The 25,009-nt window shown below is 40.2% G+C and overlaps 2 protein-coding genes across 2 annotated transcripts; both read left to right on the top strand.

Annotated features, from left to right (window-relative positions):
• Positions 1 to 6,620: 6,620 nt before the first annotated feature.
• LOC134626811 (prostasin-like) lies at positions 6,621 to 13,175 on the top strand. Its single transcript, XM_063472732.1, has 6 exons — positions 6,621 to 6,669; positions 10,135 to 10,155; positions 10,837 to 10,999; positions 11,089 to 11,354; positions 12,074 to 12,216; positions 12,906 to 13,175. The coding sequence occupies exons 1-6, from the start codon at positions 6,621 to 6,623 to the stop codon at positions 13,173 to 13,175; spliced, it is 912 nt and encodes a 303-aa protein (XP_063328802.1).
• A 7,230-nt stretch (positions 13,176 to 20,405) lies between these two features.
• On the top strand, positions 20,406 to 24,971 carry jmjd8 (jumonji domain containing 8). The gene is made up of 9 exons (XM_063472524.1): positions 20,406 to 20,600; positions 21,612 to 21,707; positions 21,800 to 21,848; positions 21,959 to 22,055; positions 22,133 to 22,201; positions 22,789 to 22,908; positions 23,126 to 23,193; positions 23,489 to 23,623; positions 24,075 to 24,971. The coding sequence occupies exons 1-9, from the start codon at positions 20,503 to 20,505 to the stop codon at positions 24,153 to 24,155; spliced, it is 813 nt and encodes a 270-aa protein (XP_063328594.1). The 5' UTR covers positions 20,406 to 20,502; the 3' UTR covers positions 24,156 to 24,971.
• The last annotated feature ends 38 nt before the right edge of the window (positions 24,972 to 25,009 follow it).

Genomic DNA, 25,009 nt, shown 5'->3' with positions numbered 1-25,009 from the left:
GTTTATTAATAAAGTACTTTTAAAAACAGCAGCAGGGCTGACAAAAGTGCAGCACAATAAAACCAACAATAATGATCTATGAATCAGCAAATAATGAAATATTTTCATTTCAAGACCTTTTTATTAACTCTTCTCCTGCCTTTATAGTACATTTACTTGTCTTACACTCTTTCAGTTGATATGAGTGACCAATATCTAATTAATTAGCTAACTAGTGCTTTACTATTATATTCAATCTGCTGATTGAGATCAGGTGACATTAAAAAAATCGCTAGTGAATGAAATTTGAAAAAAAAAAAATCATTGTGATCAAAGCTCTCTTGTTTACTCTGAGGCACTAAAGCCTGCACAGATAATAAGCTTCTTGGCTTTAAGTGAGGATTTCCATTAGTTTGTGTTATTTAAGTTGTTTCTTTGAATGTTTCTCTTGCTAACTGTCTGACGTTCACCTCTCACACAGTGAACATAATTCTGCGCTTGTAGGATTAAACTTTGTGGTTGCAAAACCGTCCATTTGTTTACCAGAACTGACATGTTTTTGAATCCATCCCAGAGCCGAGGGTTTGTGTAAGTGAGTTTTTAGTGTGGGTGTCCGTGCTGGCAGGGAGGCAAAAGGTAATTTCAGTGTCTACTATATAAAGAGGCAGCAGCTTCCAGATCTTCATCTGTGTTCTCCTCCATCATCCTTTCACTCATCAGCATTTATGGCTTCACATCTCACCCTTCTGGGAGTGCCACTGTGCTCCCTCATGGTTTCTGCTTCTGAAATCCCACCTCAGGCAGACTTTGATTTACAGGCGGCAAGAGTCATCCATAATCGTTTTTATCCACAGTGCCAGTGGGTGACACCACAGTGGGTGACTGTTCATGTGTGATTGGACAGATTTTTAGGCCTGATGCCATTTCTGACACAACCCCAAAGAGATTTTTTGTCTCCTCCTGAGATTCAGCCGGTGAGCTTCCACTTGGTAGGCAAATGTGTAAATAACTATATTCAGGGGTGATTTTAGCCCATTTTGGGGGGTGCTTCCCAAAATGAATCAAAACAGGACATGTTAGCTGCATTTAACCTTCTGTTACTCTTTATATAGTTAGTTAGGAGTCAGACCCTGTTTCTTTTTAGCTGTTATTTGCCTTTTGGTTGAAAGTACACTGAGAGAGGACTTTTTGTTAGTGATCTTAATAGTATTTTTTTCATATTAATTAAATTTTTTCATCTAATACAATCTATTTGCGTATGATTGTCAGTCCAAAGAGGGAGAGAGGAAAGAGGGGAAAGTACAAGGTCAGGAAGAATCAGGTCAGAAAACAGACAGGGAACAGTGACAGGCACAACAGAAACTGTTAAACTGCTTCAGAGAGTCGATCACCAAACAGTGATAGATTTGCCAACCTCAGGTTAAAATAAAAGAAAAAATCTGCAGCGCCATATTAGTATCTGCAGTAAAGATCTTTTCATACATTGTACCATAGGCACAGTTGCCTCCATTTTTATTATTTTTTAATTAATATTTTGTACATTTGTACATTTCAAGGACTCTTCTATTTTTGGAGTGTATTTTTTATGTATCTGTATTATATTATACAAACACTTTAAAAGTGAATCTCTGTCCAAAAAATGCACTCAGTTTACTTTTTACTCACTGTGAGCATCATTCATTATTCTCCCCAGTAATTAAGGTTAGGATATGTATTTCTTTATTCCAATCCATTCTTCTTTTGCAGCATTTAAATAACCTTTATCAGATTTGATGGTTTTGTTACAAACTTTTCAAAAAAGTCTTTTGCTTTTCTTTCACAAATGTGGGGATTAGAATTTTTTTTTTAGAATTGAATATTGATTTATTGATTAGCATTCAAATATCTCAGTGAAAACAGAATAAAGATCTACCACAAAGCAAGAAACTACGAGACAAGGCTAATCAAAAGGTATTGGCTGAAGCATATGCTTATTAAATTGTGTTAAACTGTACAAAGCAGTGATGTCATGTTTTGAGACGAGGACCCAGGCACAGAGAGACTTGATGAATTTAAGAATCTTATGATTTAATAAAGAAATTTGCAGACTTGCACAGAGATGGTAAAATTATGACGACTGATAACGGAGATGAAGACAACAGACGACGAGGACAGGGAGGAACAAGGGTTTAAATGCACCAAGGAGACAGTCAGAGGGAACTCGGGACAACTGGAGACATTTAGGGATGCAGGGACTGACAGAGACGGGGAAGAAGTCTCACTGTGACAAGTAAAGTTTATCTTGCCTGGCTGGGCAGCTCTCCTGGTGCTCAGCACCCCCAAAGCTCTGATCCTAGAATCGCCCCTGGAATGATCTGCTGCTGGGAGGTGCTGATCAAATCAGAAGGAATCACATCCATGTCTGTCCTGGGACGGGGTGATGGTGCCGGAGCATGAGAGCATCTTCAACGACTACAGACTGAACCTGAAGACGAACACAGAGGCTGTATAGGACAAGAGTAACATGTGGTGAGCTCAGTGTCCTCTGCTGTTGTCCGCTGAGGCACACGAATCGACTACAAGACACAGAGGAGGCAGGAAAACTGAACCCAGGGAAATAATCAAACCAACACCATGAACAGAAACTAGAACACAAAAACAATTACACTCCAAATGCAAGGTTACCTGGCAAGGGGGATGGACCATAGTGCAATTCATCCTGATTGGTGATTGGTCAAAAGTTTAGAGGGAAAGAAGGGGACTTCTGATTGGTCAGAAATGTGCAACGAAGGACACTTCTGTTCTTCATTTGGTCCGTTGTCTTTTTTTCTTTATCAGGTGATGTTTCCACCTCCTTTATCCCACCTGATGCCTGGACTGCTGTCTGTGGTCTTCAGCATGTTATTTATTGACACGACAGTAAGCATTATCAGTGTATATACAATAAAAGCATCTAGTTTTTACTCCAACATTGATGAGGATTTTTCTTAGGCTCTTATGAACCAAAAGAGGTTGGAAAATCCCCTGAAATTGCTCTTGACATTTGCACGAAGAGTCATTGTTGCACTTCGCTGCCGCGTCGGGTCCCCTTGTCAAAGGGGAAAGAGTTTTAAAATCAGTGCAAAGTTGCTATGAGAGATTATCTTTGTATTGTGACGAAGTATTTGAAGAGGGGTCACTGAATAGTTGATTATGAAAATGGTGTGATCATATACCATGGCTTTCACAGTCACTAGATCTCAACCAGGACTATCTGCAGGAAATTTGACTGACATAAGAGATAGATAATATCTCTGTTGGTGTTTCCGAATCAATTCCAGGAAACACTCAAGCTGTTGGGAAAGCATTTGTTGTACAAATACTTCAAAAACTTGTGTTTGCCACCTGCTTGTACACATTGCTTCTTTGTTTCTGGTCTGTTATGTGTTGTGTGAACACTGTTTGTGTGTAACTTAATAAAAAACATATCAAACATGTTTCTTTCTATAGATTTTTATTTATTTATACTTGTATGTTTTGTCAGTGCCCTTAGGATTATTGTGATGCTGATTCAAAGAAGGTCAGTAAGTCTAAGGCAGCGGTCCCCAACCCCCGGGCCTCGGACCGGTACCGGTCCGTGAGTCGTTTGGTACTGGGCCGCGAGAGTTGAGGCTCAGGTGTGAAATGTATGGTTTTCAGGGTTTTTATCGGTTTTTAGCGTTATTTTGTTATCGTTAACTCAGTTTTCCTGGGTCTTTTCACGTGTGTTATGAATAAATCTTCTTTTTTTCGGTACCGGTACTAATTTTATTTTGTTGTATTTATCCGCGACACCTTAAAGACCAGTCCGTGAAAATATTGTCGGGCATAAACCGGTCCGTGGCGCAAAAAAGGTTGGGGACCGCTGGTCTAAGGCAGATTAAAACCCAACTTAGGCATTCATTAAGTGAATCCATGACTCACTGTTACTGTAACACAGGACACTTTATTAAAGTAGTCAGCCAGTGAACTTGATTATGAATGTAATGTGAGGAGCTTTACAAAATCAACTGTGTACAAAAGGTCAAAAGTGCCTGTCAGGTACGCTGGACTCATACACGTTACCATCAACAATATCATCGTGAATGTTACACGCTTAAAGAAAGTTTCCAACGAGCAACATGTACTGAAAATAGCCACACACGGGTAAATGTGTAGTTAATGGCAGTGCAGTAAATCTGCCTTGTATGATATTAAATATATGATACACTTACTACTTCATATATCTCACATCGTTTGTAATGAGCCAACAAAGCACCACTGGGCACTGCTGATGTATTACACACAGTCATTTGGGCCGGGCCTTGTAATTACTGTAATTGCTGTGGATTGTGATGACTAGTATAGATTATTCAGTCAGTCAAAGGACTCCAATAAATATTATATTGATATATAAATAACGTAAATATCTCATTGGAATGATTAACGGCATATAGATGAGAGAAAGAGAGACTGGTGGGTGAGCTCCATTCACTCCTATCAGCAGAGAGAGCGAGAGCGCCACACTCAGCTGCAAATTCATTAAAATTTGTCAATAAAAAGCTTTGCTCTGCTCAACAGAAGTTTTCAGCTCTGACTCCGTCTGTTCTCTACTTTTTTCTACTTTCAACAGAAAACTGTATTTGCTGCATTAGATGACATCATCCTCACAACAACATACGCCACCATGAAGAGTATATTTATACTGTAAAAAGAAAAACACACTCATTAATTACAGGCAACCTTTTTCTTAACATATTTTCATGGCAGATGAGTTTTGTCTTTCCTTTTTTCGTTCCCCCGACGTGTCTATTGTGAATATTTCATAAACAACAGGAGTTGTGCTGGGTCAGCATGACCAAAACTCCAGTCTCAGTAAAACATCATGTAGGTGTTACAGGACGAAGCAGCCAGAAGAGTTCAGGAAAGTTTGTTCATGGTTAGAGGTCGCTCAGCAGAGGATTTAAAGATGTGTGTGAAATGGACTGTTGCGATTGGTCAGAATCAGCCCATGAAAATGTGATAAATTTGACCTTTTTATTTAAAAAAAAAGAAAAGAAAACATGTTTTGTCAGTTTTTTAAATTTAAAAATACATCGTTAGGTAAACTAAAAATAAAAACTGTGCTGAAGCACACTGATCATCCTGATGGATCATCACAGCCTGCTGTCTCTAACAGTCTCGCTCATTTCTCTGGCCTTGTTTGTAGGAGGATTTCTCCAAAACACGTGATGATCATAATTACTGACAGTCTGGCATAATAAGGGCTCATCTGCATCACTGTTTCACAGAAAAGCATCCTCGAGATGTAGAGATAACAAATTGGCCAGCAGGAGTCACAGCGGAGATGGTTTCAGATTTTTCTGGCACAAATGCTTCGTATGTTTCAGTGTTTCACTACCTTTATCTCCTGGGAAATGAAAGTCCAGGAACGTAATTCAATACACAAGCGAACGAACACAGGCATGACAAACAGAAACAGACGCTCTGACAAAGAACAAAGGAAACCACAGGCTGTACGTACACGGACACAACGAGGACTAATCAGGGAGCCTGGAACAAAAACAGCTGAAACTAATCAAGACAAGGAAAATAAGATGAAATACAAGACACAAGAAACAAATGACGACCAAAATCAGACACAAAGTAACTAAATCAGGAAACCTCCAACTTCACACAGGACTTCACCTATCTGTAATATACACTGGAACTGCAACCAAGAACTCACGACAGAGGATCAATAAACGATCAATCGGGAAGCTCAGAATCAAAAAAGAAAATACTTCATAATAAAAAGAACCTTAAAGCCAGAAAGCACTGACTCAGAGGCCGAGCATGGCCATCGTGGAGCTTTGGCTGCTCCGTGTGTCTCACATCACTTCCATGAATGAGGTCTCACTGAAACGATTTGCATCTCCATCGCCCTGCACTGATCTCTCCATCAGCGTCACATCTGACTTTATAATCGGTCTGCGATCTCAGGTGCAGCGTTAAGGCCAACAGCACAGTCATTAGTAACCTGGGCAGGAAATGTCCTTCTTTATCATCCACATGTTTGCTCTGCTGAGGATTTTACACCCGATGCCCCTCCTAACACAACAGGGCCATGTTTCTGGGCCTGGCACCAACACTAGGAGTAAAATAATGAAGTAAAAATGATAGGAAAGAAAATTTGTGGTAAAAATATATATAAAAAAATATAAAAATAAATAAATATAATACTTTTTAAAAAGGGACTAACCAGGTCAGTTGGTCAGAAACTGTGTAAAAGCCTGAAAATAAAATATAAAAACAAGCAAACAATAGAAAGAAAAGTGTTTGTGACTTTATTTGTCAGAAGAAGAGTGAGTGAACATAAAAATCGTTGGCAAATTAATAAAAAATAAACAATTTTCACAGGAAAACTGGTGGAAAATCTGTATGAATGTAAACATATCAATAAAAACAAATGAGGACAACAACAGTAAACATTAGCACAGTGAGCAGTGTGGTTTGCTTGCATCTATGTTTGCTCTTGGTTTCAGAAGAAGAAGGTGTGTCAGGTGTGTTTGTGGTGTGTGCTCAGCTGGCTGACGGCCAGGTATGATGCAGGCGGTCACGCCCTCGTCCTTTACAGACTCCTGCCGTTGGAGTTTGGAGACACTTTGAGAAAAGACTCTGTGGGGATGGAGCTGTTTTCATGTGGAGTCCTGCTGTTGGCCTTAACACTTACAGGTGAGTCTCACCTGCGATTTAAGACTCACAATCTCATTAATTCTGCAATTTAAATGATGATACAAAGAAATTTAGCTCATCTCTTTTTACAAAATTGTAATAATTTACAATATTGTAAGTTATAACTGGCTGTGGACACTGTGAGAGCAGAGGCACACATTTGTTCTGGTTGTGACATCAAACAAAATTAAAAGTCTGCTTTTAAATCTGTAAATTTCCTGTTTTCACTGCTACACGAACACGAAAATCCAGACGAGTCAGTTTGACTCCGTGTTTTTCAGAGACCTGAGCCGGACTCTTGTGCTGCTTTTACTGCTCATTACAGAACAATACAACAAGCTGACTCATGATTACCATAAACAAATGAACAAATGAAAAGAGCCACATTAACACCTGTGAACAGCTTCGAAAATCTTAGATCTTAAAGTTAGAAGGAGATCGTTTTAATACTTTATACTTTATTTTACTAAATCCAGAGATAAATGCTAAATATATAAAGTATATATAAGCTGTTTAGAAGGATGTGAAATATCACAAATTTACTCAACTAATAAAATTAACAATTCGTGTACATCTGAATGTCTCAGCATCAATAAAAAGCATATAATTTATATTGCTGTAGTTTATCCTTCTGCTCACACTTTTACAGTTTTTTTTTATGTAAGTTCTCAGTAAAAGTATCTTTTAAATATCTGAATCCTTCCTCCACTTCACTGCTGACAGTTCCTGCTCTCAGGCGACTGTCCTGTAAGAGATTTGTGGTAGTTTCATTTAACAGTCATGCGAGTGAATTCACGTAAACTGTACCAGTTTGGAGATAAGATAAGATTTTACAGATCCCACAGAGGGGAAATTTGTGCGTTACCACAGCTCAGGTACAGAAAACAGAAGAATGCAAAGAGTGTACCAGAATATAAACTCAAGAAATACAAAATAAATAAGATAATACAATATATACAACGGTAGGTTCTATGTTCATGCACAGCCAGAATGTGTTATGGATAGAGGATTTTGGAAATATGGAAATAATAGAGCCAAATATTTTGGTGTTTACATTTCGGTTGGCAGGTGGCTGCCTGTCCCTGAGCCTGCTCGTGATGGAGACAAACATCAATATTTGGGGCTATTTTGGTGTAAATACCAAAAACTGCAGTTCTCTAGTTGCTCGAGGCATCGAGTCAGTCCCACAGACAACTGTGGCTTTTAGATGTGTTTTATTAAAGTGAGGGGTGTGGTTGCTGTGAGAGATGGATACAGACAGCTACAGCTGCTACCGTTTGCCTTCACTTTATTTATTTAGTTATTGTATTCTTTGAAGATCGTTGTGTGAAGCTAGCTAAACAAAGCAGAATAAGAGGAAGTGAAATAAAGTTCACCCGCAGGAAACAATCATGTGAACTTTGTCCTCTTTCAGTCTGAACAGAAACCATCAGGAACTAATTAATATGTCATGGTGACTGACGCCAAAGCACATTATATACATGCCTGTGAGATGCCAGCGTGCACTGGCAGCATCGGGCACACTGTGAGGGAGAGTTTCCAAAGCGTGATGATACCGCCCCCGTGCTTTACTGATGGTGACAGTCAGCTGCTCAACCCTGAGGGCCTGATGATGGGGGCTTCCTTATCTCTGTCGAGGACTGAAAGTTGAGTCCAATAAAAGTTTTTAAGAGTATTATAAATATTTTGAACATTAATTACAAAACAAGGAGAAATCAGCTGAGAAAAATAAACAAACAAACATCATCATGCCATCATGACTTCATCATAAAATAATAAAACAACGGTGCAAACAGATGGCTCCCTGCAATCATTTAAAACATAAAAAGCAACAAAAGCGTGTTTTTCTGCTTCCTCTTACATCATAGGTCAGAGTTCAGACAGACTTTCTCAGAGTCAAGCTGTGAGTAAAGGACAGCTCTGCATTAAAGGTTTAATGCAGTTCAGTGATAATAAAAATAATACATTTTATTTTGGACATGATTTCAAAAAGTCTCCTTAATAAAACATTAATGAGAAACTAGAAAACATGGATGAGGTGACGGAGGTCGTTATTCGGTTGAAAATGAAACTGATCAGAGAAATAAAAAAACTGTTCTTCTCTGATGGAAGTTTGACTTCATTTTCTCATCAGTGAAACGTTTAATCTATAATTTGGTGTTTCATCTTCTGGTGAATCACCAAGAGTGTTTTTCTGTCTGTGGCGTCCTTGTGGATACAAACCCGCAGTCACATCTGTTCAAAGTCTTTAGGAATAATTTGCTCTCGTGTCACTACGAGCTCTTCCCAACTGCTTTCACCATAACAGGCTGTTCTTTGGTTTTCTGACATCATGCTTTTAGACTTTAGAAGCCCCGATGTGCCCGACGTGTTCCACAGAACAAACACAAAAGAAAACATGACGTCCATCAGCTGATCATTTAAGAGCTGTAGCCTAAAGTAAACGAGTCAAAGAGCTTTGAAGTCATACAGTTTAAAGGAGCTTCAGGTCATGTCAAAGTTTCTTTCAGTTTAAAAAAACCAGGCTGGCCGGTTTGATTCTCGGCGTCCTGCTGATGATTCATACTGCGGTATCGACACGTGGGTAGGTTTTACCTTTCACTGAATGTTCTTGTCTCAGAGGCCGTCGAATCACAGACAATATTCATGTCACTGCAAGCTGAAATTACCATGGTTACAATAGCATGGAGCCCATATCGGTATAGACTGAGCATCATTGGTTAAAACAATATGAGCATTAAAACAGGAAGTACTGTAGAGAAAAACCTCTGACCTGTAGTAATAAAAAAGTTCATTGAAAGCATCATTTAAACGCTTGTATTTCAGTGACGTGTTAAATGTGACATTTCCAGGGTTGTTCGCCTCTTAACACCAAGCTGGTGAACAAAGTGTTTATTCAGCGACTTCCTGTTGGGTCTGCAGACGAGTAAAAACAGGCAGCGGTGAAAGAGTCGCCCATGTTGGCCTGCAATGAGTTTGAGTTTTTCATTCTTTAAATTTAATGTTTTTGTTGCAAGTTTGTCTTTTAAAATCTCCACAATGACAGAGGAAGTACCTGATTTCCCTCTGAAATTTAATGAAGCATAAAGCAGAATCAATGTTAGTCTCTCCCACTGCAGGGAGTTTGTAACTGTTCAGAAGTAGGCTAGTAATATGGGTATTTGTTGTCAGTCAAACCATCAACTATGGAAAGATAAAATCTTTAATGCCGTGCTTCTTCATACCACAATCTCTCCGTACATTTGTGTTCTTACTGTGGCCTCCTGATATGTCCTGTCTTTCAAGATCATTGTTTCCTTGTCTCAGAAAAAGATAAAGATAACGTTTTTGTCTTTTGTTTGGCTTCATGCCGCACATTCCAGCCCCACCTAGAAACTCTAACAGCACGTTAAGAACAACCAGCCTGTTCAGTTCACTGAGATCTAACAAATACATTATTTCTCTGTTTCTATTGTCTCTAAACAGGAAGCAACGCACAGCTCGATGGTGAGTGCTGATAACCCATTTATTAACATAACTCAGCTATGCGCACATGCACACATACACACACACACACACACACACACACACACACACACACACACACTAAAACCAGAGGCTATAAACTGTGTTTTCTGAACATTGTAAACCAAGTTTAGAGCAGCAGAGGAGTTTCTAATAAATAAAATGCAGATTGAATTTCTTTTACTGAGATGCAGTTTGGGACAAAAGGCAAGGACTCAAACCTTGTTAAACGCAAACAAAAGTAACAGATAAAAACATGGATGTATAAAATGTTTCTCAGCTGTATTATTATTTTCAATCAGTCCCATTTTAAAATGTAGGAACTGACATTTCAGGGGTTTTTTCCTCGTATGGCAGTTCTTCATAGTTAAACAATAAGAACAAGTAGTCTGATGTCCCGTATTCCTCTATTCATTATGAAGAGGAATTTGAAATACAATAATTTTTGATTTTGATTTTCCAAACACATTAAGTCTCTTAAGATGTTCCTGAAATTTGGGCTCATTGGAATGGGACAGACTGATGAGCTTTCATTTGTTGACCTCTAGATTCACTCGTGCTTTGTTTATGGGCCGACGGTGGCGTTATCTGGTCTGAAGCTGCTCTCCAGCTTTGAACGTTTGAGAGTAATTTTGCTTTGTGCATAAATGTCTTTGCCTACAGTTTGTGGAATTGCTCCACTTAACACCAGGATCGTAGGAGGCCAGGATGCTTCTGCAGGAGCGTGGCCCTGGCAGGTCAGTCTGCAAACATCCGGTCAGCACTTCTGTGGAGGCTCCCTGATCAACAATGAGTGGATCCTGACTGCTGCCCACTGTTTCACCAAGTAAGCTCTCATCCTGTCACATGACCCACCCTCTTCACCTGTCAACTATCGATTAAGCACTAACAGTCACTACTTCTTGCTATTTTCAGCACCCCATCACAAACGACCGTTTACCTCGGATACGAGTCACTGCAAAGCACTAACACTAATGGGGTCTCCCGGTCAGTGTCACAGATAATCACACATCCCAACTATAACTCCAAAACTAATGACAATGACATCGCACTGCTGCGGCTGTCCTCAACTGTTGAGTTTAACAACTACATCAGACCTGTGTGTCTGGCGGACGCGGGCAGCGACTTCCCTGCTGGGACGACCACCTGGGTCACCGGCTGGGGCAACATCCGAGACAGCGGTGAGAACTGGAGCAGCGACAGTTATTAACCTTTACTGTTATAATCGGATTATGATTATACTCAGCTTCTGTTAATTTCAACACATCAACACTTTCTGCTTTTCTTCATTTCCTGGCGTATCCACATGATTTTAATAATGAGGTCAGTGTGTGCGGTAACTCCTGTGAGCCAAAATCTCTTTAGAGCAGTTTTTTCCTACTCTTGGATCTTTATGATGCAGCTGAGAGCTGATATTCCTAATCTGGTCATCTCAGGCTGCACTGCTATACCCGACCTTAGCTTTACACCACCTGCTAAATCCCACTTTAACAGTTTTTATTAACCAGTAGGAAAAATATAGCATCAGCTTAATATTCCCATTTTCAGTAATTCAGGCCATTAGTAAATTATTTTTTTTTTAAATCTTCATGTGAGTTCAAGTTAATGATTAATGATCAGTTTAAGATAGATTCAAGGCGTCAGGAAAAAAAAAGTATTTCTATGTAGGTCTCTGGGTTTGCAGGACAGGTAAGTCAATACATTTTGAAGAGCAACTTTGAGGCAACTAAAGCAGGAAATTGAACAGAAGTGAGTGAATGAGTGTACACAGGCTACAAGTCTTAACTTTAATCTACCAACACCAATAATAGGAAAGATTAATATATAACAGTATCCAAGCACTTTCTTTACATGTGGTGGATTCATGCCTCAAACTGCTCATATCTGGGGTTTTTTCCAGTTTCCCTTCCTTCCCCTGGGACTCTACAGGAGGTGAGCATCCCTATCGTGTCCAACACCGACTGTAACAGTGACCTCGGTGGTGGAATCACAAGCAACATGATCTGTGCCGGCGTGACTCAAGGAGGAAAGGACTCCTGCCAGGTGAGTCTGGGTCCACATGAACACCTACAAATGAGCCTGAAGCCACAATGTAAAGCACCAATCACAACGCAGACAGTGGAACCTCTGAAGGACCCAAAATATGAAACATGTATTTGCTCACATTTCTTTCTTTTTTTTTTGCCTGTCCCGTTTGGTTCTTTTGCCATCAGAATTATTGTCTAAAGGCAAAGAAAGATGCCCAACGGATTTACTTTACCAAATGGACCATCCCAGCCTTGCCGTGATGGTCCATTTGATTCACCTTTGCTTTTATTGTTTATTTTATTTTCATTTGCTGAACACGGGACAGACTTGACTGGGGAATTTGTTCACACTTTTCTTTTACTGTAAAGATCAGTTTGACTTGACAGTTTGTGTCCAGATGTTTTCATCACACTGAAAAACCTGACTAAGACGAGTTCAACTTAAACTGTCTGAGGAAACTTTAAATGTGTTAACATAAATGATTTAAGTTGAGAACTTGTAACTGTGCTAAATTAGGTAAGGTAGGTATTAAGTAAAATTGAGAGTATAAACGCTAAAAACAGCGCAAACAATTATGTGATATAAAAATTAACAAGAACTATAACAATGTTTATATCGTTTTAATACATTCATGCTTTTTGTGGTGTAAACTGTGCGTTACAAATGTTAGCAAATTCATTTGACAGACTGATATTTGTGTGCAGGGTGACTCTGGAGGCCCACTGGTGGCTAAAAACAGCTCCATTTGGGTCCAGGCTGGAATAGTGAGCTTTGGGAATGGCTGCGCTCAGCCCAATTCCCCAGGAGTCTACACTCGGGTATCACAGTACCAGTCCTGGATCAACAACCAGATCTCCTCCAATCAGCCGGGCTTCATCACCTTTGTACCCTCCTCGGCTCACTTCATCTACCTCTCAGTTCTTCTGCTGCTCTCCATCCTCCCCATCCTCTTCTCTCTCGTTGTCCTCTCATAGGAGTGCATCAGTTCTGCTGAATATCACTGGAAAAACTGTATTTTCATCATCACTTTCTCTGGAAAAAAAAAACAAAAGTCCCCTGAAGCCTCGACTGTTCACAGTTGTTTCCAGTTCACTTTGCTGTTTTATTAACTGGAATCTTGGGAATGTTTGGCTTTATTTTTGTTTGTCAAATCATAAAAACAAATTAAATAAAAAAAACCCTGAATGATTACCTCCATTATAAACAATGCTTAACTGCAGAATAATGACCCTTAAACTTTTTAGTATCACTGAATTAACAGGGCATATTTATAAAAACTAAAATATTTTACTTTAATAGAGCCTGGGCAGTCTTATAAAACTTTTTTTTAATGTATTCTGTTTTTAAATTATTTCAAAGAACAATTTGAAAATGCTTTAGCAGAATTATTATTTGATTAATGTTTTCATTGAATTAAAACTGTTTCATCCATCAGTTTATATTTTTATATCAAATGGCAATTAATAATTTAATTAAAAAAACACAATATGATGGAATACATCAAAAGGAATAAATGAGCAATACTGTATAATAACTACAACAACTGTTATCTTGAATATGTTTGGCTAAAACACTGGTATAAAAAAAATTCTATTAAGATTAAGATTTTTACAATTTAAAAACAGAATACATAAAATATAAATTCATAAAATCATTTTAACATTTTAAAAGGCACAATTTAAAAAAAAAACTGATTGTGTTTTCTTTGATTTTTAGAATTTAATATATAAAATCAACCAATGATTATATTTATTTGAACACTCTGAAATGATTGAATTCACTTTCATGTTATTTACATGGTGCTCAATCAAACGGACTATCTCAGAGCAGTCGAAGCACAGAGAAACACTCGGAGACAGCGGGAGGAAAAACTCCTTTTTAAATATGAAGGAATCTCAGGCAGAACCAAGCTGATCTCAGACCTGCACAAACACAGATCAGTCTTTGTACGACTGTGATGAAGAAACTAAAACCATTTTATTGACTTTATTATCTCTTTTTATCTCTTTTTTCACAAATGAACTTTTAATGTTTTAAAATGTTTGAACCAAGTGCCAGTAACTGATCTGCTGTTTAAGTCTAATTGTTATGTGACGGCTGTGTGCAGGCAGGAGTGGTAGTAGGAGGACCCAATGTGCAGACACTCGGAGGCGGAACGTGAACTCAAAAGGGTAACAAAACTAGGAATACAAAATACACTTACGCAGACAGAACACACAGCTAGATAAGGGTAGATCGCAACACCAACAAACTGAAACACAGGGCTTAAATACACAGAGGGAGCAATCAGGGAATGGGCAACAGGAGGGAAACACAGCTGGGGCAAATCAGGCCTAACGAGACAAAGGAAGCAAAACCAGACGCATTTACATGAGACACGGACTTTCAAAGTAAAACAGGAAACATAACACAGACTGAACTTACAGACACAGACTCGCAGGCAGGCACCACAACAGAGGGAACAGAGACGTGGGACCAGGGCAGACACAGACACTGACTGGACACGGGGATATAGCAGACAGGGGAGACAGCAACTAAGGATTACACAGAGACATAAACCATAAGTCTAGAAATGATAAATAATATAATAAACTCAAAACCCTGGGTCAACGACCCAGGCATCCTAACACTAATAAACAGGAGGAATATTTACAATACTACCTTATATACTATTATAATATTACGGGCCGACTGTGGCATTATCTGGTCTAAAGCTGCTTTCCAGCTTTGAAAGTTTGAGAGTAATTTTGCTTTATGCATGAATGTCTTTGTCTACGGTTTGTGGAATTGCTCCACTTAACACCAGGATTGTAGGAGCCCAGAATATTTACAATTGTTAGCTTTCGCATAGCTTATTAAAATAATCGGGGACATTTGTGTGGCCTGTGTTTAAACCTGCTGCTGTTTGTTTGGTATGTTAGTGAAAAACTGTCTGGTTTTATATCTGTGCTCTTTTATTCTATTAAATAAAACATATTTTCCTAACATGTGCAGGATTCTGTGTGCAACTGTAAAAAAAAATGTATTGGAATTCTTTTATTCTGCATGGAAATCGAGAGGATGCGGGACTTTGGCCTGACTCCATCAGGGTCCTGATGAGGTGAAAGGTCACGTGTGACTGTGCTGATTTATGATTGGCTGGTTTAGGAGTGGCGGCTGTGCCCGTCATTTTGCTCTGATTTGGTTTTGTCTATAGGAAAACTGTTGTCAGCAGGAAGAGGCGCTGCCGGGTGTTTTTGTAGATGTAATCACAGTTTGGGACGGCGTTCGTACTCCACATGTCTGTCCGTGGCGGGTTATGAAGGTACGAAGATGTTTAGATGACGCATGGCCCTCTCTGCTGGCTGTTAGCAGAGGTTGTCGAGTTGTTGCATCAATAAGCAGAGTGAGAAACAGAAAAGCCTCTGTGTTGATTGCAGCCTGGAGGCAAGATGCACGTCTTCCTGTGAGCGCGCAGGTGAACACTCCTCTGCATTTCCTTCTTTCTCTGCAGTTTTACTTTCACTCTTCTTTTCTTTTATATTCTTTTATATTTCCCACTGCCTCTCTTCATTTGACAGACTTTGTTCTTCTGCAGCTCGCATCATTTTGAGGAAGATGTTTCTGTTTCTGACCTCATTGTTCATGTTTCTGTTGGTCCTCAAAGATTTAACTTTCATGGATGTTTCAGCTGTGTGATGACGACAGGCCTCACCTGCCCATCAAGTGCTCATTGCTCAGTTTTTCATTCATGTCTGAGTCTCTGAAACGGTGCTGCGTATAAAAATGTCTGTAACTGCTGAACATTTGTGTTAAAGCTCTGAAGCTGAAGGTCTGAACTTTAATCACATCCTGAGTGCTCGAGTGTAAAACTCAAAAGCTGTCCCTGTCCACACAGTCATGGCTCTGACTGCACACTGCACGCACAGTCCTGAGTTTAATTTGCAAGCTAAGACTCTAGAAATCCTTTTATTTATTTGACTATAATAAATATACATTCCTCTGTCATCAGTACAGCTACATTTTTTAACTCATTTAAATAAATAGTGATATGATGGCTGATATAGAATTATGGTTCTTCCTTTGGTTTTGTGTCCTAATAAGTTTGACTCTGAATCATGAGACATTTCAACTGATGTGTAATGTGTTTAATTTCATTCTGAACAGGCGGCTGATGTTTAAATACTGTAGTCTGTATTTATCAGAGGTAAGGCAGGTGTATTTGAACAACACAATACAAGAAATACAAAATGCAAATGAGCAGCTAACAGGAAACAGATTATAGAGGAAGAAAATGGAGGCGTGCAGTCGATGGTTAGGTCTTAGATTAGAAAGCAAATTTTTTGTTCAGTCAAATAAGAATGCAAAGACTCAGATGTGCTGCAGTTTGTGCTGTTTTGCATGAGAGCAGCAACAAACAGCAGGACTTTGTCAAGGTCACCGGCTCCGGGCTCAGCTGATGTTCAGCTGATTGTCATCAAAAAGTAGAAAAACTGGAACCAGAGTGCCATGACTTCAGTTTTACACGTCTCCAGTTACAGCCTGCTGCAGCCACAGCAGGTTAGCCAGTGAAGCTGCCGCTCCTTCCTCCCACATCTATGCTGGAATGGACTCAAACGCAGGACAGTTAGTGCACTTTGTTTACAGTGAAACACAGCAGTGCTGAAGGGAAACGGGCCTCTCGCACAGGCAGGGGCACCAGCAAAAGCTGCAATAGCAGGATATCGAATCTTATTCTTTGTTTCATGTCCTCAGAAGATTTAGCTCTCGAAAACGTTTTTTTTTAATAACATTTGAAACTTTCAGACAAATTTAGTGTAGCTTCACAAAATGACATCACTGCACCTCTACAGATTGAACTGTGAAGTTATCTCAGGATGTGAACGTGATTAAAATTGCAGAAAGAGTGAAATTACGAGTCCTACCTCATGTGACAAATATGGCCAATGTGATTGGCTGTGCCTTTCAGGGAGCTCTGTTTAGTCTTAGCAGCGGCAAACCTGCGCTGCGAGGAGGAGGATGGCAGCAACAAGGAAGAACTGGATATAAGAAAGTGTTTCAAAGAAACCTGTAAGTCACTTAAAGTCAAGTTCACTCATAAAATGTGTCCGTCATAATAACGTTACAGGCTATGTTAGGCTTTGGCCCACATCAGTCTAAAATTGTATGTAACCAGTGGCGGTCCTAGCCTGTTTGGCGCCCCGGGCGAACACTCCCTCTGGCACCCCCCCACCCAAACACACACAAAAACACACACACACACACACACACACACACACACACACACACACACACACACATAAAACATATTAAGGATTGTACATTAACATTACTGAATTTCACCAGAGAAACACACACACACACACACACACACACACATAAAACATATTAAGGATTGTACATTAACATTACTGAATTTCACCAGAGAAACACACACACACACACACACACACACACACATAAAACATATTAAGGATTGTACATTAACATTACTGAATTTCACCAGAGAAACACACACACATGAAGAGAGAGAGAGTATGCATAGTATGCAAACAGCAACCAGACAGCCATCATAATTCATCACACAATGAGAACAGGACAAATCAACTATTGACTAATTAATATTAAAATCTGTAACATAATGTATTGTTTGGAGTTTAGTCTGTTACTGTTACTATTTTTACCATTTCTTCTCGGAGCAACTGTAACCCACATTAAACCTTAGGGATTAATAAAGTATTCTGATTCTGATTGTTTCAGGATGACCTGCTATTATCCAATCACACATCTGCTTACCTGTATCTTTGCTCGTTTCTCCTCCTCTTCTTTTCTCTTTTTTCTAAACTGAGCACCTGATGGCTTTGAACTTTTCTTGTCCATCTTCCATTGGTTTAAATTTTGCACTCCAGTATGAACGCCCACCCTCCAACCCGAGGATCACCACAACATAACCTAACAGACCTACACCTTAGTTCACAGATTCACTTTGTCTAAGGTGTTACTCTTCATATATTTATTGTTTGTTTACTTGCACTGCTGTAACTGGAGCCTCGTCGTCTCGTCTCTCTATATACTGGACTGTATGTAGCGGAGATGACAATAAAGTTTACTTTGACTTCAGCAGCGAGCAGGCGCACCGAGGGCTCTCGCGCTCACTTTTCGCGTATAGAATTTTGACAAATTATAAGTCTGTATCATGATGTCTGGTGTTTTCCTGTTTGTTGGTTTGTTTTTATTTTGTTTTATTTTGTGAGTTGGTTATTAGATGCTGCTCCAGCCAGCCAGAGAATCCCCCGCCACCCCGCCCTCTCCTCCCTCTGTAGCAAGCAGCAGGCGCACCTGGCAAACAGAGGGCGCCCTTACTCCCAGCAAATGGGCGATAGAAAACCGATCGGTGCCTGTGACATTCCCAATATGCGCTGGCATGACGGCAGCATGAGTACGAGCAACATTGTTTTCTTTTGCCGATGCCCGTGATGCCGCCCCCCACCACAATGCCGATGATTGGTTGAATCATCCGTCCCCACCAACGCCAAAACCAAATCTACGCCCTTGCTACATTTACTCGAGTACTTTACTGAAGTACTGTTTGAATGAACGTGTCCTGGCTTTATTAGTATGTAGACCGTTCCCCTCACAGACGGTAAGGTGGAACCTGTAGCTGTTGTAGCCAATCGGTGCGCAGCATTTTAACCCTCAGATCTGTGTGATGAGTCTTATTCTAAAAATCAGGAAAAACATCCTTTCTGGTTTCTAGGAGAAACCGGAGCTCCAAGAGAGAACCCGAACAAACGCTGGGAGAACATCCTCCATGTTCTGCAGGATGCTCCGGATTCAAACCCAGGACCTTGTCGTTGTGAGGCAGCAGTGCAAACCACTGATCGGGTCAGAAGTGTGGACACGCTCTTCATTATCCACAGATGTGAAGAAGCTCCCACACTCCGATAATCACCATGTCAGACGCTGGAACACATTTATAGAGTCTGTAGAAATGACTGTGTTTAAATGGGATTATTTCTAACCAGGATTCACAGCTGAACTTTAAATAATAAGTAATAACAGTTTTTCTTTTCTGTCAAAATGTCAAAATACAACATGTCGTAATAAATGTACTAGTGGTCTTTCTAATAGTTTATTCATGTTATTATTATTATTATTTTTTAATTTAAACATAAAGAAGTAACATACCAGGAAAATCACGAGTTAATTAACCAAATGAACTAATTATCAACTTCCTGACAGTTTTTATGAAAGAAAATCCTTTATAAACACTTTATAAAATGAAAATATAATAAAACAGCATTAAAAGTCTGCCTTTGTAAATACAGACGCTGCTCTATGCACAATCCCACTCTCAGGAAAGCTGCTCATGTTGATCATTTTATTTTACATTGTAAACTGTAAAGCTGCTATGTTGGTCATTCTAAATCACTTCACAGTCACTTTAAATCTCAATTGTAAATTGTAAATTTTAGACTCCTATTAACCCTTTTACCTCAAAGTGTATATTTACTCCCCTTACCTCAGTCTCGATATATATTTATTCTTCTTATTTGTCCTATATTTATTGTTGTTCTTTTGCACTGTATGGACCTCATAACTCGTCGTTCTGTCTCTCTATATACTGTACTGTGTATAGCAGAGATGACAATAAAGTTTACTTTGACTTTGATTTCTTCATGTGTTCAACTCTTTTTATTTCCAACGTTTAAACAGCCATCATAGAACAAATGAACACATTTAGAGTTTTTTTGAAAAATTATTATGTATTTAAATCTATTATTCCAGGTTGAAAGTGAGCAGGCTGATGTTGATTTAGAATTTCAAATTTATTTATAACTCTATTTACAAACTTCATTGTCTTTTATAATAATAATAAGTTTGTATAATATTCTAATGGTTTTCCTCCTCCTAAATCTGCGTGCTTCAAAATCAGGTGCAGCAGGTGAAACCAATGACTGTGTTTCTATTGGGTGAAACTGCCCTTCTTTACTTAAACACATTGACTTATTTTCGTTTCACGTCTTTTGTTTTTACCTGACTTCTTTAAATGTTGTGTTTCTTCATTCTTGTTCTCTAAAAATGTTTCTTTTGTTGAAATAAATAAAAAGTTGAGGACTACAAACCAGTCTACAGAGGCGCTCAAACGTTCCACCCACCTCGAACGCATCAACCGGTCTGATTAATGTGGTCCTTTCTGATTGGCTGTCCTCCAGGAAGTAGGAGTCGGTGCTTACTTGGCGTTCATGTGGGACACTGAGGAGAAACAGGCTGATTTGTGGTGCTGAGCTCGGTCGAAGCTCGCGGAGGGTTTTGGGGAGAATGGAGATCAAAGCGGTGCGGCTCGCTTTTATCTTCCTCACCGCCGCAGTGACTGCGCAGCTGCAGCAGCAGGAGGAAGATGAGGATGGAGGAGGATGGTGAGCTACACTCTGCTTCAGCCTGATACGTTTGCACAAAACTCATTAAAACCAAGCCTCGCTGTAGTTTCAACCAGACTCCGTTCAAAAATCTGTGAATTTAACAGCTGCGTCCACGAGGAGCGATTTCAGTGGCACTGATGACGTCATGAGTTTCATGCAGAATGAGCCTGGTCAGAGACGATTATGACTACAATAATATAACTGTATTAAAATGTCCGCGTGCTCCTAAATACGTCATATGCCAGCTGATTTTGTCCTCGCACAGATAAATAAAAACATTTCATGTTATTTTTTATTATTTTTAATAAAATATAAAAACACAATTTCAGATTTTCCCATCTTAGCTTCCTGCAGCACTTCAGCAGAGGCCGAGGGTGGAAATTAAAACGAGAACATCATTTTATCATTTAAAGATAAAGGAGAGGCAGCAGTGAGTCAGTCCCCACAGACTCCCAGGTTAAAACTTTCCAGCAGAAATAAACATGTTTACAGCCTGTAGATAAATTCCTTCTTCATAACACCTGTGTTTATAACTCACCTATTTAAAGTTTGCATTATTAGGGGTGTGGCCTCTGTGACTGACAGGTCGATGGAGATACAGGTGAAGCTGTCGGCTAGCTTCACCTGACCTGGACCTCTGGACCGTGTTTGTGCTGTTGGAGCATTTTGAATGACATCATGTGACCAATAACATGGCTGCTATGAGGTCACTGTAGTAACAGAATGTCTGAATTCCGGTTTAGGTGAAATCTGAGGAATTTTATAAAAGGACGATCTCTCTGGGTTTGAGTCTACGTCTCAGTTTTATTTAATAGGTCCTCCTCCTCACATCCTGGAGGTCATCAGCTCGAATGTGACATGAATGTTGGGTTTTTAAGGTGGAATGAGGGAGACCGATTTAAATGACTGAGGAGCTGCTGAATGAAATGTGTGAGTGTCCCTGTTAAAGCGTGTGAAGCAGCTCCACAGGTGAGCTTTGCTCTTACCTGTGCGCCCCGCTCTGCTCAGGTTCTCGGCCTCAGACGTCAGGTCTCAGGATGAAGGTCGGTGTAACATCGACGTGCTGGACGGCTCCTCGCTCTCGTACCAGCAGTTCATGGAGAGGTGCGTGAGTAAGCTGCTGTTTCTCAGCAGACATTCACTGATGACATCACCGTGTAAACAGCAGCTCTAACCTTCAACTGTGTTTCCTGCAGGTACGCGTACAGCAGGCCGGTCATCCTCAGAGGCCTCACTGACAACACCGTATGTATTGAAAACAATATCTTATCTACATGTAAGCATCACATGACTGAGCTGCAGGCAGGTGAGCACAGGTGAACAGCCTGAAAGGTCACGCTGGATCTCCGTTTCAGAAATTCAGGCTTCTGTGCTCCAAGTCGAGCTTACTGAGAGAGTACGGCGCCCACAGAGTGAGGCTCAGCACGGCCAACACCTACTCCTACAGGAAAGGTACGCCCGTCTCACCTGTGCGGCCTCACAGACACACCTGTTCACTTCCTGCTCCTGACTGTGCTGATCTGTTTCAGTGGACGTTCCCTTCCAGGAGTACGTGGACGAGTTTCTGAGGCCTCAGTCTGCGGACGCCCTCGGCAGCGGTGAGTCTTAAACCCGCCGCCGCCGCTGGGACAGGTGTTCAGGAAACGCTCTCGTTTAGTTTCTTGTTTCTGGCTTTGCTTTGTTAAATCTGTTTTTTTGTTTTCTCTCATTTCATTTTTTCCAGTTTTTTAGGTTTCGTCATTTTTTTGTTTAATTCTAAACATTTTTGGTCACTTTGCTTTTTTTTTAAAAATGACTTTCTTATTAGTTTATTCATATTTTTTGGTTTTAATTGTTTGTATTTCCTCTCATTTAGTGATGTAATCGTTATATTTATTTATTTAGTTTTAAAACTTATTTGACTTAATTTTTTTAGAGTTTTGGTTTATTTTACTCTTGTTTAATTATTTATTTTTGTTTTTTTTAAATTTAGTCTGAATTTTCTGTCAGAGACTTTGTTTATTTTAAATGTTTTCTATTTTTAATATTTTGCTTTTATTAACATAGTTTGGTTTCATTCATAATTAAAAAGTATTTTGTTGTTTTCCTTATTAATTTGTTTCCGTCTGTTTTCTTCGACTGGATGCTGCTGTGACTTTTATGCTGCGAGATTTCTTTTATTGAATAATGTTTGACTTTCCTGCAGACACTCTGTATTTTTTCGGGGACAATAACTTCACCGAGTGGCAGAGTCTCTTCGAGCACTACGAGTCTCCGCCGTACGTCCTGCCGCTCACCAGCGGAGCGTACAGCTTTGGCATCGCAGGTCAGAGAGCGGCAGACAAACGAGGAATGACATAAAATCAAGAGAAGGAAAAAGATCTGATAAACCTGACAGGAGTCGTGTGATCCATAATTCTAGCTGTTCCACATGAATCTGCTTTTTTAGGACTATTACTGTGAAAATTCTTTTAAAATGAAAGAAATCTCAGAAATATCCGAGAGTGGAATCCAAACTGCAGCTCCGCTTTCTTCTTCTTCAGGTCCTGGAACAGGAGTCCCCTTCCACTGGCACGGCCCGGGATTCTCCGAGGTCATCTATGGAAGGAAGGTGGGAGGAAACCAGCTGCCTAATTAAACTAATTAAAGAGGCTCTGTGTGGGGAGGGGAGGGGCTTTGTGGACATGTGGCGCCCTCTGGTGGATCTCAGCTATTCAGAGCTGGATTTCCAGTCCTGGGCACTAACAGAGTGGATGAGGTGTGGTTGTGTAAATGCTTGCTTAAATCTGCGGGTCATGTGGCAGCGTCTCAGTGTCAGATTTTCAAAATAAAACTGAAGTAAACTAAAACTGCTTCCTCACAGAGTGATGCGTTTCCTGTTAACCTCTGAATTACTCCTCATGCAGCGGTGGTTCCTCTACCCTCCCGATCAGGAGCCTCACTTCCACCCGAACCGCACCACCCTGTCCTGGGTCACAGAAACGTACCCCTACCTGCCGGAGGACGAGGCCCCGCTGGAGTGCACCATCCGACCCGGAGAGGTAACGCCGCCCAACCTGCTCACGACTCGCCCCAAGCACACACAGCAGGGTCGCTTTGTTTCAGCGGCCGTTTCGGTAAAAACATGAAAGTTAGTTCATGTGTGTAAAGTAAAAAGCTTCCTGTGCTCGGGGCTTCGTCTGGACTCTGACTCCAGACACCGGCGAACTAAGCAGTGACCCGTTCAGAACGCCGCAGATAAACAGCTGGATTTAAGAGAGACAGGATTCAGCAAAGCTTCAGATGTGAGATCAGTGCTACTCGCGCTGTTTCCTTATTTGGACATTTAATTACACCTCATGCTTCTGAAGTTTTCAGCCATCCTGGAGGTTTATCAGCCCCTGACGGGAGACCGGCTCTAAAACTAAGACCTCGGAGCGCTGCCTGTTACATTTGAATGACTGGATCGTGAGCACAGTGCTAACGGTGTGTTTCTGCATGTTTGTCCTCCAGGTGCTGTATTTCCCCGACCGCTGGTGGCACGCCACTCTAAACCTGGACACAAGCGTCTTCATCTCCACCTTCCTGGGCTGAGCTGTCAGGACGTCTTTATTTCCTGGCACATTTTAAGAAAATTGACTCACGGAGGGATTCAACCACAAATAACAGATTTGTGTAATTTTAGGATATCTGGAGTGATGCAGGTTTAATTCTACAGACAGCTCGGGATCACAATCACAGATTACTCATTTGTTTTAGCAGGTTGTTGTAATGTTGATCACCACGCTGTGTTTCTGCACCCTGGAAGCTGAACTCAGCTCTGATCAGGGTCCGTGTGCTGCAACAGATTTTACTTGAAATCGAATGCAAACATCTTTTCATTTTTTGATGAGATTTGATTTTCTGTCATGTTAACTTTTTTACAACGACCCTGAGGGGTCATGGAGAAGCAATAAAGTATTTAAAATCCTGGGAATCAAACCGAGGAACTAAACTGGATTTTTTAAAAAATGTTTTTATTATGAACATCTGAACAAACTTGTAACATGACTCAAACACTGAGCCCTCCGACTCTCCGGCTGCCTCTAACAGTCAGGGAAGGACTCGGGGGGGAAAAATTTCTTCCAAAATGCAAAAAGCATGTGACAGCTGTGAAATCTCCACACATCTGGAGCCAAAAAGCCAACATGGATGCAGCCAAAACGCTAATACCGAGGCCCCAATGTGGGCGGAGTCAGTAGTCATTTCCATCTTTTATATACAGTTTAACAATCTGAGGCAATCGTTTTCAATGTGTCCATTTATTTTATTCATGCAAAACCTTTAATATGTTTGGCCCCTGCAGGCCTCCGTAGGTGTCTGCTACTCATTGGAAAGAAAAGAGCTGGGGTTGAATATGTGAGTGTTTCTGGAGCTTTTTTCAATGAAGACTTTAATGAAATTCTCAT

Source organism: Pelmatolapia mariae, linkage group LG4 (assembly GCF_036321145.2).
Source record: "Pelmatolapia mariae isolate MD_Pm_ZW linkage group LG4, Pm_UMD_F_2, whole genome shotgun sequence".
Classification (NCBI taxonomy): Eukaryota; Metazoa; Chordata; class Actinopteri; order Cichliformes; family Cichlidae; genus Pelmatolapia; species Pelmatolapia mariae.
This window is presented reverse-complemented; position numbering and strand designations above follow the sequence as displayed.